Source organism: Hylobates moloch, unplaced genomic scaffold, assembly GCF_009828535.3.
Source record: "Hylobates moloch isolate HMO894 unplaced genomic scaffold, HMol_V3 SCAFFOLD_1, whole genome shotgun sequence".
NCBI lineage: Eukaryota > Metazoa > Chordata > Mammalia > Primates > Hylobatidae > Hylobates > Hylobates moloch.
The window spans coordinates 101,511,036-101,523,448 of record NW_026652276.1 but is presented as its reverse complement, the minus strand read 5'-3'; the positions used below and the strand labels follow the sequence as shown (position 1 = coordinate 101,523,448).

The 12,413-nt window shown below is 54.2% G+C and overlaps 1 protein-coding gene across 1 annotated transcript in view; it reads left to right on the top strand.

The window, feature by feature from the left end:
* The first annotated feature begins 6,679 nt into the window (after nucleotides 1-6,679).
* Nucleotides 6,680-12,413, top strand: part of UPK3BL2 (uroplakin 3B like 2) — a 39,662-nt gene continuing 33,928 nt past the window's right edge. The window contains exons 1-6 of the mRNA XM_032754660.2: nucleotides 6,680-6,791; nucleotides 8,698-8,859; nucleotides 9,057-9,276; nucleotides 10,762-10,838; nucleotides 11,128-11,248; nucleotides 12,315-12,412. Of these exons, the coding sequence (XP_032610551.2) occupies nucleotides 6,680-6,791; nucleotides 8,698-8,859; nucleotides 9,057-9,276; nucleotides 10,762-10,838; nucleotides 11,128-11,248; nucleotides 12,315-12,412 (790 nt within the window). The remainder of the gene's footprint in view (nucleotides 6,792-8,697; nucleotides 8,860-9,056; nucleotides 9,277-10,761; nucleotides 10,839-11,127; nucleotides 11,249-12,314; nucleotide 12,413) is intronic.

Sequence of the window (12,413 nt, the reverse complement as noted above, 5' to 3'; positions counted from 1 at the left end):
ATCTCCAGAAAAAATTTAAAAATTGGCTGGGCACAGTGGCTTGTGCCTGTAATCCCAGCACTTTGGGAGGCCGAGGCGGGTGGATCATTTGAGGTCAGGAGTTCGAGACCAGGCTGGCCAACATGGTGAAACCCCATCTCTACCAAAAATACAAAAATTAGCCTGGCATGGTGGTGGGCACCTGTAATCCTAGCTACTTGGGAGGCTGAGACAGGAAAATCACTTGAACCCAGGAGGCAGAGGTTGTAGTGAGCTAGGATCATGTCATTGCACTCCAGCCTGGACAGCAAAGCTAGACTCCATCTCAAAGAAAAAAAAAAAAAAGAAAAAGTAAAAAATTTAAAAGTTAGATGGGCGTGGTGACATGTGCCTGTAATCCCAGGTACTAAGGAAGCGGAGGTAGGAGGATGACTTGAGCCTGAGAGTTCGAGGCTGCAGTGAGCTCTGGTCGCACCACTGCACTCCAGCCTGAGTGACACAGCAAAACCCTGCTTCAAAAAAAACAAAAAGTTATTGGACACAACTATTGTGCCAGACCCCTAGGTTAACATTGGGGATTCAGTGGGAGAACTAAACAGATAAACAGACCCAGTTCCTGCCCTTAGAGAGTTACAGTTTAATGGGAAAAAGAGGCATTCACCAAAGAAGGACACAGCCCACTAGTGAGTTACACTCGAGAGGGATCATTTACAGAACAAAGCAGATTATAAAAATACAGCGATTGGCTGGGCGAAGTGGCTCACGCCTGTAATCCCAGCACTTTGGGAGGCAGGGGTGGGTGGATGACTTGAGGTCAGGAGCTCTCAACCAGCCTGGCCAAAATGGTGAAACCCCATCTCTACTAAAAACACAAAAATTAGCCAGGCGTGGTGGTGGGCACCTGTAATCCCAGCTACTTGGGAGGCTGAGGCAGGAGAATGAATCGCTTGAACCCTGGAGGTGGAGGTTGCAGTGAGCCGAGACCACACCATTGCACTCTAGCCTGGGCAACAAGAGCAAAACTCCATCTCAAAATACATACATACATACAGGGATTAAAATAGTCTGGTACTGACACCTGAACAGACAGATTGATCCAAGGAATGAAACAAATTCCAGAGGTTGACCTGAATACACACACACACACACACACACACGGGCAGGCATGAAAGTCTCCATGACCCTCAAGGTATAAGATGCATTTTATTTTTCTTTTTTTGAGACAGGGTCTCACTCTGTCACTCAGGCTGGAGTGCAGTGGTACGCTATCCCAGCTCAGCTCATTGCAACCTCCACTCTACCCTCCATCCCCCCAACCTCCCCTGACCACCCTGAGCTCAAGCAATTCTCATGCCTCAACCCTCAGCCTCATGAGTAACTGGGACTACAGGCGTGCACCACCATGCCCAGCTAATTTTTTGTATTTTTAGCAGAGATGGGTCTAACCATATTGCCCAGGCTGGTCTCGAACTCCTGAGCTCAAGCGATCCTCTTGCCTCAGCCTCACAAAGTGCTGGGATTACAGCTGTGAGCCACAGCACCCAGCCGCATTTTTCTAAATCACAGTACATCTGGTTCCCAGCGCCCCGGCTCTTAGGGCAGAGGGTCCAGTGTGATCACTTTGCATGGCCTCTCTCCCCTCCTGAGCTTGTGCCAGGGCCCCAGGGCTGACCTGGAGAAGGAAAATGGCAGAGGGTGAAGGTGGGGTATCTGGTTTGGGGACCGCCCTGGCCCCCCTTGTCACTGTCAGCATCTCTTCTGCACAGTGGCATTGCTGGGAGGTGCTTACTGTGCCTATTCGAGGGGCTGGCAGCTGCAGCCTCACTGCAGACCAGGGACTTGGCTTCCCGGTTGACTGCAGCTCCAAGAACCTGCAGGGTCCAGCCTCCCCCCTATCCCCAGTCTTCCCCACTGGCCTAGCCCTCCAGGTGCAGAAACATGCAGGCCCCTCTCCAGGACTGTGGGAAGAGCGTGTCCCTCAGACTGGCCTGTGTCCTGGCTCCGCTTACCGTCTCTTCCAGAGGTTGTCACCTGCAGCTGCCCCAGGATAAAGGCAAGGCCAGAGAGGACTCGTGGACTCCTGTGTGCCTGGGGTGGCAGGAGCAAACATTGCCAACTGGTGACCTGAGCGGGGCCGTGTTGAGGACACCCTTGGTGGCTTGTCCCACATCAAGCTGGGAGGTGACACTGAGGATGCATTAGTCTGCAGTGTATGATAAAAACGGCATTTCAGGCCAGGCTCGGTGGCTCACGCCTGTCATCCCAGCACTTTGGGAGGCCGAGGTGGGTGGATCATATGAGGTCAGGACTTTGAGACCAGCCTGGCCAACATGGTGAAAATTCATCTCTACTAAAAATACAAAAATTATGCGGGTTGGTGGCGTGCGCCTGTAATCCCAGCGACTTGGGAGGCTGAGGCAGGAGAATCACTTGAACTTGGGAGGCGGAGGCTGCAATGAGCCGAAATTGCGCCACTGCACCCCATCCTGACTCCGTCTCAAAAAAAAAAAAAAAAGGCATTTCAATTCAAATAGGAAAAGGATACATTTTTCTTTCTTTCTTTCTTTTTTCTTTTTTTTGAGACGGAGTTTCACTCTCGCTGCCCAGGCTGGAGTACAATAGCGCGACCTCGGCTTATTATTATTCTCCATGTTGGTCAGGCTGGTGTTGAACTCCCAACCTCAGGTGATCCGCCCGCGTTGGCCTCCCAAAGTGCTGGTGTGAGCCACTGCACCTGGCTTAGGATGCATTTTTCAATATTTTAGTATTTGAATAACGGGCTAACTTGAGAAAAAAATAATTTGAATCACACATCACACCAAAAATAAATTCTAGGTGGATTTTAACACTTTCAAAAATTATTGTTATTATTAGTTTAGAGACAGGGTATCACTCTGTCACCCAGGCTGGAGTGCAGTGGTATGATCATGGTTCACTGCAACCTTAAACTCCTGGCCTCATGTGATCCTCCAGCCTCAGCCTCTCAAAGCACTGGAACTACAAACACGCACCACCACGCCCAGCCTAGGTGGGTTTTTAAGATCCATTCAAGGGTGGGTGCAGTGGCTCACACCTGTAATCCCAGCACTTTGGGAAGCCGAGGTAGGAGGATCACTTGAGCCCAGGAGTTCAAGACCAGCCTGGGCAACATAGTGAGACCCCATCTCTACAAAAAATTTAAAAATGAGCAAGGCATGGTGGTGCACACCTGTAGTCTCTGCTATTCAGGAGGCTGAGGCGGGATCATCGTTTGAGCCCAGGAGACAGATTGCAGTGAGCTACGATGGCACCACTGCACGGCAGCCTGGGTGACAAAGTGAGACTCAGTCTCAAACAAACAAAAAAAAAAGGCGAGGGACTGGGTGCGGTGGCTCACACCTGTAATCCCAGCACTTTGGGAGGCTGAGGCAGGTGGATCACCTGAAGTCAGGAGTTTGAGACCAGCCTGGACAACATGGTGAAACCCTGTCTCTGCTAAAAATACAAAAGTTAGCCAGGCGTGGTGGCGTGTGCCTGTAATCCTAGCTACCTGGGAGGCTGAGACAGGAGAATCACTGGAACCCCAGAGGCAGAAGCTGCAGTAAGCCGAGATTGTGCCACTGCACTCCAGCCTGGGTGACAGACTGAGACTCCATCTCAAATTAATTAATTAATTTAATTAAAAAAAAAAAAGGCAAAGAGGGAGTCCTGCCTGGGTACAGGAGACCTGGGGTTGGGTCCCAGCCCTGCTGCTGACCTGCCCTGGGACTGCAGGAAGTTTCTCTCCCTGCCGGGCCCCAGGTTTCTTCTCATCCGTATAATGAGATTAGTCATAACACCTGCCCTGCCCATCTCTGGGGACCCGAGGAGAGGATGAGTCGATGAGCAAGAACGTGTTTTCAAAAGGGGGAAACAAGCTCTTCCCACATTCTGATGTCTGCTTTCAACTGCCTTTCAAAAGAGAGAGAGGGGAAAACTGTATTATACAGGCCGGGCATGGTGGCTCACACCTGAAATCCCAGCGCTTTAGGAGGCCGAGGTGGGAGGATCACTTGAACCCAGGAGTTTGAGACCAGCCTGGGTAACACAGTAAGACTCTGTTTCTACAAAAAGTTAAAAAATTAGCTGGGCAGCCGGACGCAGTGGCTCACGCCTGTAATTTTAACACTTTGGGAGGCCGAGGCAGGCAGATCACATGAGGTCAGGGGTTCAAGACCAGCCTGGCCAACATGGCGAACCCCGTCTCTACCCAAAATACAAAAATTAACTAGGAGTGGTTGTGCACGCCAGTAATCCCAGCTACTCAGAAGGCTGAGGCAGGAGAATGACTTGAACCCAGGAGGTGGAGTTTGCAGTGAGCCGAGATCATGCCATTGCACTCCAGCCTGAGCAACAGAGTGAGACTCTGTCTTAAAACAAACAAACAAAAAATTAGCTGGGCATGGTGCCTCATACCTGCAATCCCAGCTACTACTAGGAAGGCCGAGGTAGTAGGATCACTTGATCCTGGGAAGTCAAGACTGCAGTGAGCTATGATCACACCACTGCACTCCAGCCTGGGTAACAGAGTGAGACCTGTCTCAAAAAATAATAATAATATAATAAATAAAGGAAACCCCAAAGAGCTTCCTTGACCCTTCCACCATGTGAGGACACAGCTAGAAGGCACTCTCTATGAACCAAAAACAGACACCAATTCTTCCTAGGTTTTTTTTTTTTTTTAAGATGGAGTCTCACTTTGTCACCCATGCTGGAGTGCAGTGGTGCGATCTCGGCTCACTACAGCCTCCCCATCCCGGGTCCAAGGGATTCTTGTGCCTCAACCTCCCAAGTAGCTGGAATTACAGGCATGCACCACCACGCCTGGCTAATTTTGTATTTTTAGTAGAGATGGGGTTTCTCCATGTTGGTCAGGCTGGTCTCAAACTTCCGACCTCAGATAATCCGCCCGCCTTGGCCTCCCAAAGTGCTGGGATTACAGGTGTGAACCACTGCGCCCAGCCAGAAGTTTTTCTTGTGAGTTGAGGTGAACATCTGAATCCCCTTGGGGAACTGAGGTATGTCCCCTTCAGGGAATGGCCCCTCTTCATCCAAAAATGGGGCCCACAGGTGATAATCTGTTGGGTTTCCCAGAAAGAAGACATCTGGCATAATTAGAGTGTGAAGGTCAGGCTGACGGGGGCTAGTACCCCGATCCAGGGGAGAGGTGGTCACAGGTCTCCCTCCACCTGCCCTAAGCCCCATGTCATCTTTTTTTATTTTTTTTTGGGAGGGAGTTTCACTCTTGTTGCCCAGGCTGGAGTGCAGCGGTGCGATCTCGGCTCATTGCAACCTCTGCCTCCTGGGTTCAAGTGGTTCTCCTGCCTCAGCTTCCTGAGCAGCTGGAGTTACAAGAACAAGCCATCATGTCCGGCTAATTTTGTATTTTTAGTAGAGACGGGGTTTCGCCATGTTGGCCAGGCTGGTCTTGAACTCCTGACCTCAGGTGATCCGCCCACCTCGGCCTCTCAAAATGCTGGGATTACAGGCGTGAGCCACCACGCCTGGACTTCCATCTGGTAATTTTCTGTCTTGAGGAGGAACTACCCTGCCCTGGCAGAGGCTGGGGATGAAGGAGGGAGAGAGGGCAGGTCCCCTGGATAAAGAGATGGGGAGTGTGAAGTCTGGGAGCCCCCCTCCCGGGGCCAGGCTGCAGGGGGGCAGCAGGGCCATACCAGGAGTGCCACAGAGCTTGCATTTGGGTATGATCTAATGCCCAGTCCTGCCCTGACCTCCTGGGTGCTCTTAGCCAAGCCCTCTTCCCTGTCTGTGCTAGAAAGTGAGGGTCACTCCCTTCCACACAAGGGAGTGAATTGAGGGTGGGGATCTGAGCTCTCTGAGCAGCAAAGCTGGACACAGGCCAAGCTGCCAATCCTGAGTCCCTCTGTCATATGGACCTGGGAAGCTTGTCCTCATCCTCCATCCTTCCCCAGGGCGGGGCTTGAGAATCTGAGAACCTTGAGCCTGGGAGGTCAAGGCTGCAGTGAGCTATGATCGCACCACTGCACTCCAGCCTGGGCGACAGAGTGAGACCCTGACTCAAAAATAATAATAATAATAATAATAATAATAATAAATAAAAGAGACTCCAGGGAGTTTCCTTGACCGGCACTCCCTACGAACCAAAAACAGACACCAACTCTTCTAGGCTGTTTTATTATTTTTTATTTTTTTATTATTTTTTTTGAGGCAGGGTCTCACTCTGTCGCCCAGGCTGGAGTGCAGTGGTGCCATCTTGGCTCACTGCAGCCTCAACCTCCCAGGCTCAAGTGATCCTCCCACCTCAGGTCCTCAAGGAAGAGTCCTACACTGTGGACTGTTTGGACAAGGAGATCCACGGGGTAGACTTTGCGGGATTGTCCCTGGGGCAGCCTGGATCCTGAGGCTGCCCCTCCTCCTTCCTCAGCCCCTCCCTGGTCAGGCGCTCATGGGGGGCGGGGGTGGGGGAGTCCAGGCTTGTCTTGCAACTGTATGTTCTCTTCAGACCCCTCCCTAGCAATGCCAGATTCACTGGGCCGGCAGATTCTGCCCCAAAACCTGTCCAACCAGTTGTTTGAGAGGAGGGGGTACCTGGGAGGGGCAGCAGGAGATGCCAGGAACAGCTTTCCCTAGCCCAGCACGGACTACAGACGAGGGAGCCTCTGGGGCTACAGACACTGCAGACGGACGGACGGACAGACAGATGGACAACAGCTGGAGGCTTGGCCCGGCCATAAGGCTCTCTGCGGGACAGTCCCAGCTGCTAATGTTGCTGTTGCTGCTACTGACCCGTGTCCGGCCTGGGACAGGCGTGGGTGAGTAAGGGTGGGGATTGGCACGGGGGTACCTGCTGCATCTCAGGCTGCAGGACAGACCTCACTTTGTTTCCAAATTCTCACACATGCCTCCTGCCTCCTTCCTTTCCCTGAGGAGAGGTTTCTAGATATCCAGGACAATGCATGTCCCCAGGAAGCTCTGGCAAGCCCAGCCTGGGCAACATAACAAGACCCCATTTTTTAAAAAGATTTTTTTTTAAGATTTTTGTTTTTAATTAGCTGGGTGTGATGGAGTGCACCTGTAATCCCAGCTACTTGGGAGACTGAGGTGGGAGGATGGCTTGAGCCCATGCAGTGAACTATGAATGCACCACTGCACTCCAGCCTGGGCCAAACAGCAAGAGCCTGTCTCAAAAAAAAAAAAAAAGAAAAGAAAAGAAAAACTGGACTGGCTGAGAGATACAATCCTACAATCTCTGCCCCCAGCCCCAATCTCTGACTGCTCCGCTTCTCTTTCTTTTTCTTTTTTTCTTTCTTTTTCTTTCTTTTTTTTTTTTTTGAGACAGAGTCTCCCACTGTCGCCCAGGCTGGAGTATAGTGGTGCGATCTCGGCTCACCATAACCTCCGCCTCCCGGGTTCAAGCAATTCTCCTGCCTCAGCCTCCTGAGTAGCTGAGATTATAGCCGTGTGCCATTATGCCTGGCTAATTTTTGTATTTTTAGTAGAAACAGGGTTTCACCATATTGGCCAGTCTGGTCTCGAACTCCTGACCTCGTGATCCGCCCGCCTTAGTCTCCCGAAGTGCTGGGATTACAGACGTGAGCCACAGCGCCCAGCCTCCACTTCTCTTTCTAAACATTAAGTGCCTCCTGCACGCAGGGTGCTCTGGGCTTCAGAGATAGGACTGAGAGCTCTAAGAAAGGAATCATGACAGTCGCCCCCAAGGAAGACTCTAGCCTGAACCTTTGGAGTTGAGTTGAATTCAGCGTAAATGAATCAAATTGAACTGAACTGAACTGAACCGAACAGGGGCAGCTGCTGGAGACTTGCATAGAAGCCCACTCCATCGTTCTGCTTCTCCTGGACCAGTATTTGGGGTTGGGGAGAGGAGGGGCGCTATGGTCCTGCTCCTGCCTGGGAGGCTCAGTTGGGGAGGTCTGAGCTCTCCAACCAGCAAGGCTGGACACAGGCCAAGTTGCCGATCCTGAGTCCCCTTTGGGATACGGACCTGGGAAGCTTGTTCTCGTCCCCCACCCTTCCCCAGAGAGATGAGGTGGGAGTCTGGGAGGGGGACCTGGTCCTGAAGGCGAAGATGCCTTGGGGCCATGTTGGGAGGCGGCAGAGAACCAGGTGGGTTGAAGAGGACATTCTAGACTCGGAACCAAGCTCTGGCTTCAGAGCCCCCGGACCCTCTGGGCAGTCTGTGTCCCAGCCTGGGGTCTCGGCCAAGGGGACCTTCCTGTGCCATCCCCCCCGACCCCTGCCAAGCCACACATCCTCTCTTCAAGCAAAACAACCTAGACCATGTGGATGGAGCTGGAGGGACTTAATTTGGAGGTCACTGGGCATGTCAGGAGCAGAGTTCAGCTTAGGGTCAGGCTGCCCCCAAATTCCAGTTCCATCCCAACATGGCCCGGCACGGGAGAACTGTGCCTACTGCCAGGGTGGGACCTCCCATGCCACCATTGTCCTAGACCTCCCACAGTGCCTGCCCCTAGTAGGCTCCTAAGAGAGGGGCCAGGGGCTGGACTCAGGCCTCCCACCCATGCCCATGGGGCATAGAGTTGCCAGGGAAGCTTCCTGGTTCATACCGGAACTGACCTCCCAGGAAGTGCTCCTAACTTGGGGCTCCCACGTTAAGTCTGGATCTGGGCGGGGGGACACCAGAGCTGTTGGGGGCTTGGTTGCCCCATTTGGCCTCTCCTCTCTGCTCTCCCCTTCCAGCTGCCCCAGAGCACATCAGCTATGTGCCCCAGCTCTCAAACGACACCCTGGCGGGGAGGCTCACCCAGTCCACCTTCACGCTGGAGCAGCCTCTGGGCCAGTTCAGCAGCCACAACATCTCTGACTGGGATACCATCTGGCTGGTGGTGGCCCTCAGCAACGGTGGGTGCTGCTGGGGCCAGGCTTCGGTTTTCCCTCTGTGAAATGGGCCTGCGGGCCTGAGGGCAGTAGCGGGTGTGTTGCAGGGAGATGCAGGGAGCAGGTGCTGCAGGGGATGGGGCGGGGGAGGGCTGTCAGGCTTGTTGGGGTGAGGGTGGGATCCTGCTGTGTGACCTGTCTGACCACGGTGCCACCCTTAGCCACCCAGAGCTTCACGGCCCCACGGACAAACCAGGACATCCCTGCTCCTGCCAACTTCTCCCAGAGGGGCTACTATCTCACACTGAGGGCCAACCGGGGGCTGTACCAGGGTGACCAGGCCAGAGGCCAGCTCCATGTCCTCCGCATCGGCAATGATACCCACTGCCAACCAACAAAAATTGGCTGCAACCATCCCCTACTGGGACCGGGCCCCTACAGGTGAGCGGCTCTGCCAAGCCCTGGCTCCTGCCCGCACCCAAGCCGGAACCTGGGGCAGCCCCTAGGAGGCTCACCAGGGCCCCAGCAGGATGCCTGGGTCCCCTGCTCCTGCTTGGCCAAAGGGAAGAGGAAGCAGCAGGCAGGGGCTGGGGAGGCCTTCATGAATTACATGAATTATCCTTCTTTTCTTTTTTTTTTCTTTTCTTCTTCTTCTTCATGAGATGGAGTCTTGCTCTGTGACCCAGGCTGGAGTACAGTGGTGTGATCTCGGCTCACTGCAACCTCTGCTTCCTGGGTTCAAGCGATTCTCCAGCCTCAGCCTAATGAGTAGCTGGAATTACAGGCATCTGACACCACACCCGACTAATTTTTGTATTTTTAGTAGAGACGGGGTTTTGCCATGTTGGCCAGGTACCTGCCACCATGCCTGGCTCATTTGTTTGTTTTGAGATAGAGTCTTGCTCTTGTCACCCAGGCTGGAGTGCTGTGGTGCGATCTCGGCTCACTGCAACCTCCGCCTGCCGGGTTCAAGCGATTCTCCTGCCTCAGCCTCCCGAGTAGCTGGGATTACAGGTATGGGCCACTATGCCCGGCTAAATTTTGTATTTTTAGTAGAGACAGGGTTTCAGCCGGGCACGGTGGCTCACGCCTGTAATCCCAGCACTTTGGGAGGCTGAGGTGGGCGGATCACGAGGTCAGGAGATCGAGACCATCCTGGCTAACACGGTGAAACCCCGTCTCTACTAAAAATACAAAAAAAATTAGCCGGGCGTGGTGGCAGGCGCCTGTAGTAGGCAGGAGAAGGCTGAACCGGAGGCGGACTTGCATGACCGAGATTGTCCACTCACTCACCTGGCAAGACAAACTCACTCACAGGCGTGAGCCACCGTGCCCGGCGCCTGGCTCATTTTTGGTTTTGCCATGTTGGCCAGGTACCTGCCACCATGCCTGGCTAATTTTTGTAATTTTAGTAGAGATGAGGTTTCGCCATGTTGGCCAGGCTGGTCTTAATTCCTGGCTTCAAGTGATCTGCCCACCTTGGCCTCCCAAAGTGCTGGGATTACAGATGTGAGCCACCATGTCTGGCCTATCCTGCTTTTCTTGAGCAGAAGGTTCCCTACCTCAAGCCCCAGTCCCCACGGGCCATGTGGACTACTCAGGTGGTGTCTCTCCATCCAGACAGGGTCTCCCCTCACTAAATGCTTGATTCACACGTGTTCAGTTCTGAGAGATCTAATACCCGCCACCTACCTTTCCCAAATGAGGACACAGAAGCCCAGAGAGGGGGAGGGACGTCACACCGCTGGAAATGTCACACAGATTGGAACCCATTCCGTTGGGCTCTTTAGCCCCAGCCTCTGGCCCCCTCCCCGGGCTGCTCTCCCCAGGGCTTGGGACTCCAGGGGACAGACTTGCAGGCACCAGGGTCTGATGGTTTCAGGACTCTGGGGGACCCCCATGGCCAATGCTGGGTCTCCCATTCAGGGTGAAGTTCCTGGTGATGAATGACGAAGGACCTGTGGCTGAAACAAAGTGGTCCAGCGACACTCGCCTGCAGCAAGGTAGGGGCCAGAGCCTCCGGTCAAACAGTAGGGGCAGGGGGCCAGGGACCTGGGGGTCCTGAGGACTGAGGATGGGCTGGGGGAACAGGTCAGCTCCCCACTCAATCAGAGGCAGCCAACTATCCTGCAATCTGCAGGCGCCCCTCCCCCAGCCACCCGCTTCCGCCAGGCCTGGGTGGTGGTAGGGGAGGCAGGGCGGTGATTGGTCTGGATTCTGCCCAAGGGCCCCTTCCGGTCAGGTAAAATTTCTTTTCCTGCCCGCCTCTGCGTCCCCCATCACTGCCCTCAGCCCAGGCACTTCGGGCTGTCCCCGGCCCCCAGAGCCCGGGCACCGTGGTCATCATCGCTATCCTGTCTATCCTCCTGGCCGTCCTCCTCACGGTCCTCCTGGCTGTGCTCATATACACCTGGTGAGTGAACCGGGCTGAGACCGCCCATGCCTCTTGGGAGGGGCGGGGCCCTTGGGCATTAACCCCTCCCTCTCTAGTTCCTCCCCGCCCGCCCGTGCCCACCTTCCAAGCGGGCACCGTGCACCCCCTGGTGGCAGCATCTGGGATTGCAAGTGGGTGCCGCCTGCGGACACCACAGTCGGGTAGGCGCCCCAGGTGGAGGTGAATTGCTTTAAGGCCAAGCTCTGAGCATTGCCTCAAGACGCCATACAGGCCGGGTGCGGTGTCTCACGCCTGTAATCCCAGCACTGTGGGAGGCTGAGGCCGGCAGATCACCTGAGGTCAGGAGTTCAAGACCAGCCTGACCAACACAGTGAAACCCCAGCTCTACTAAAAATACAAAAAATTAGCCGGGTGTGGTGGCACGTGCTTGTAATCCCAGCTACTCAGGAGGCTGAAGAAGGAGAATGGCTTGAACCTGGGAGGTGGAGGTTGCAGTGAGCTGAGATTGCATCACTGTACTCCAACCTGGGTGACAGAGTGAGACTCCATCTAAAAAAAAAAAAAAAAAGGGTGTCATACAGAGCTCAGGTGCCTGAGCCTGGGGCACAGAGAGTGTCCACAAGGCTTCCTAGAGAAAAGGGGAGACCTAGTCTTGGTGGGATTTGGGGAGGAGGGGGAGAGGGAGTGACTCTAAAAAGGGGGTAGGGAGGTGTGGGGGCAGGAGGGGCAGGAGGGGTGCATGCAGCCAGGCCAGGCCAGGGGCCTAGCTGAGGAACTAGGCTGTATCCTGTAGCCTATGGGAGCCAGGAGTGGGTTTTGATCAGGGGAGACAGGCGGATACTGTTTGAGCGGGGTCCTGAGGTGTGGAGGGTGGAGGGGGAGAGTGATGGGGGGCAGGAGTGATGAGCTAGATTTGTGAGGTTTGGAGGAATCGCCTCAGTCCCTTTGGTTAATTCCGCCCAGCCAGTGGAGTCTCAGTTTCCCCTATGCGATGGGTGGGAGCATGCTAGCCAATGGCTGTGGGATCTCGGCCAGAGCCTTTCTTCAGCTTCCATCATCTCTCCCTCTCTCCTCCCCTCCCAAGCTTCAACAGCTGCAGGAGCACTTCCCTGTCAGGCCCAGAGGAGACAGGGAGTGTGAGAAGATACACCACGCACCACACGTTCAGCACTCCCGCCGAGGG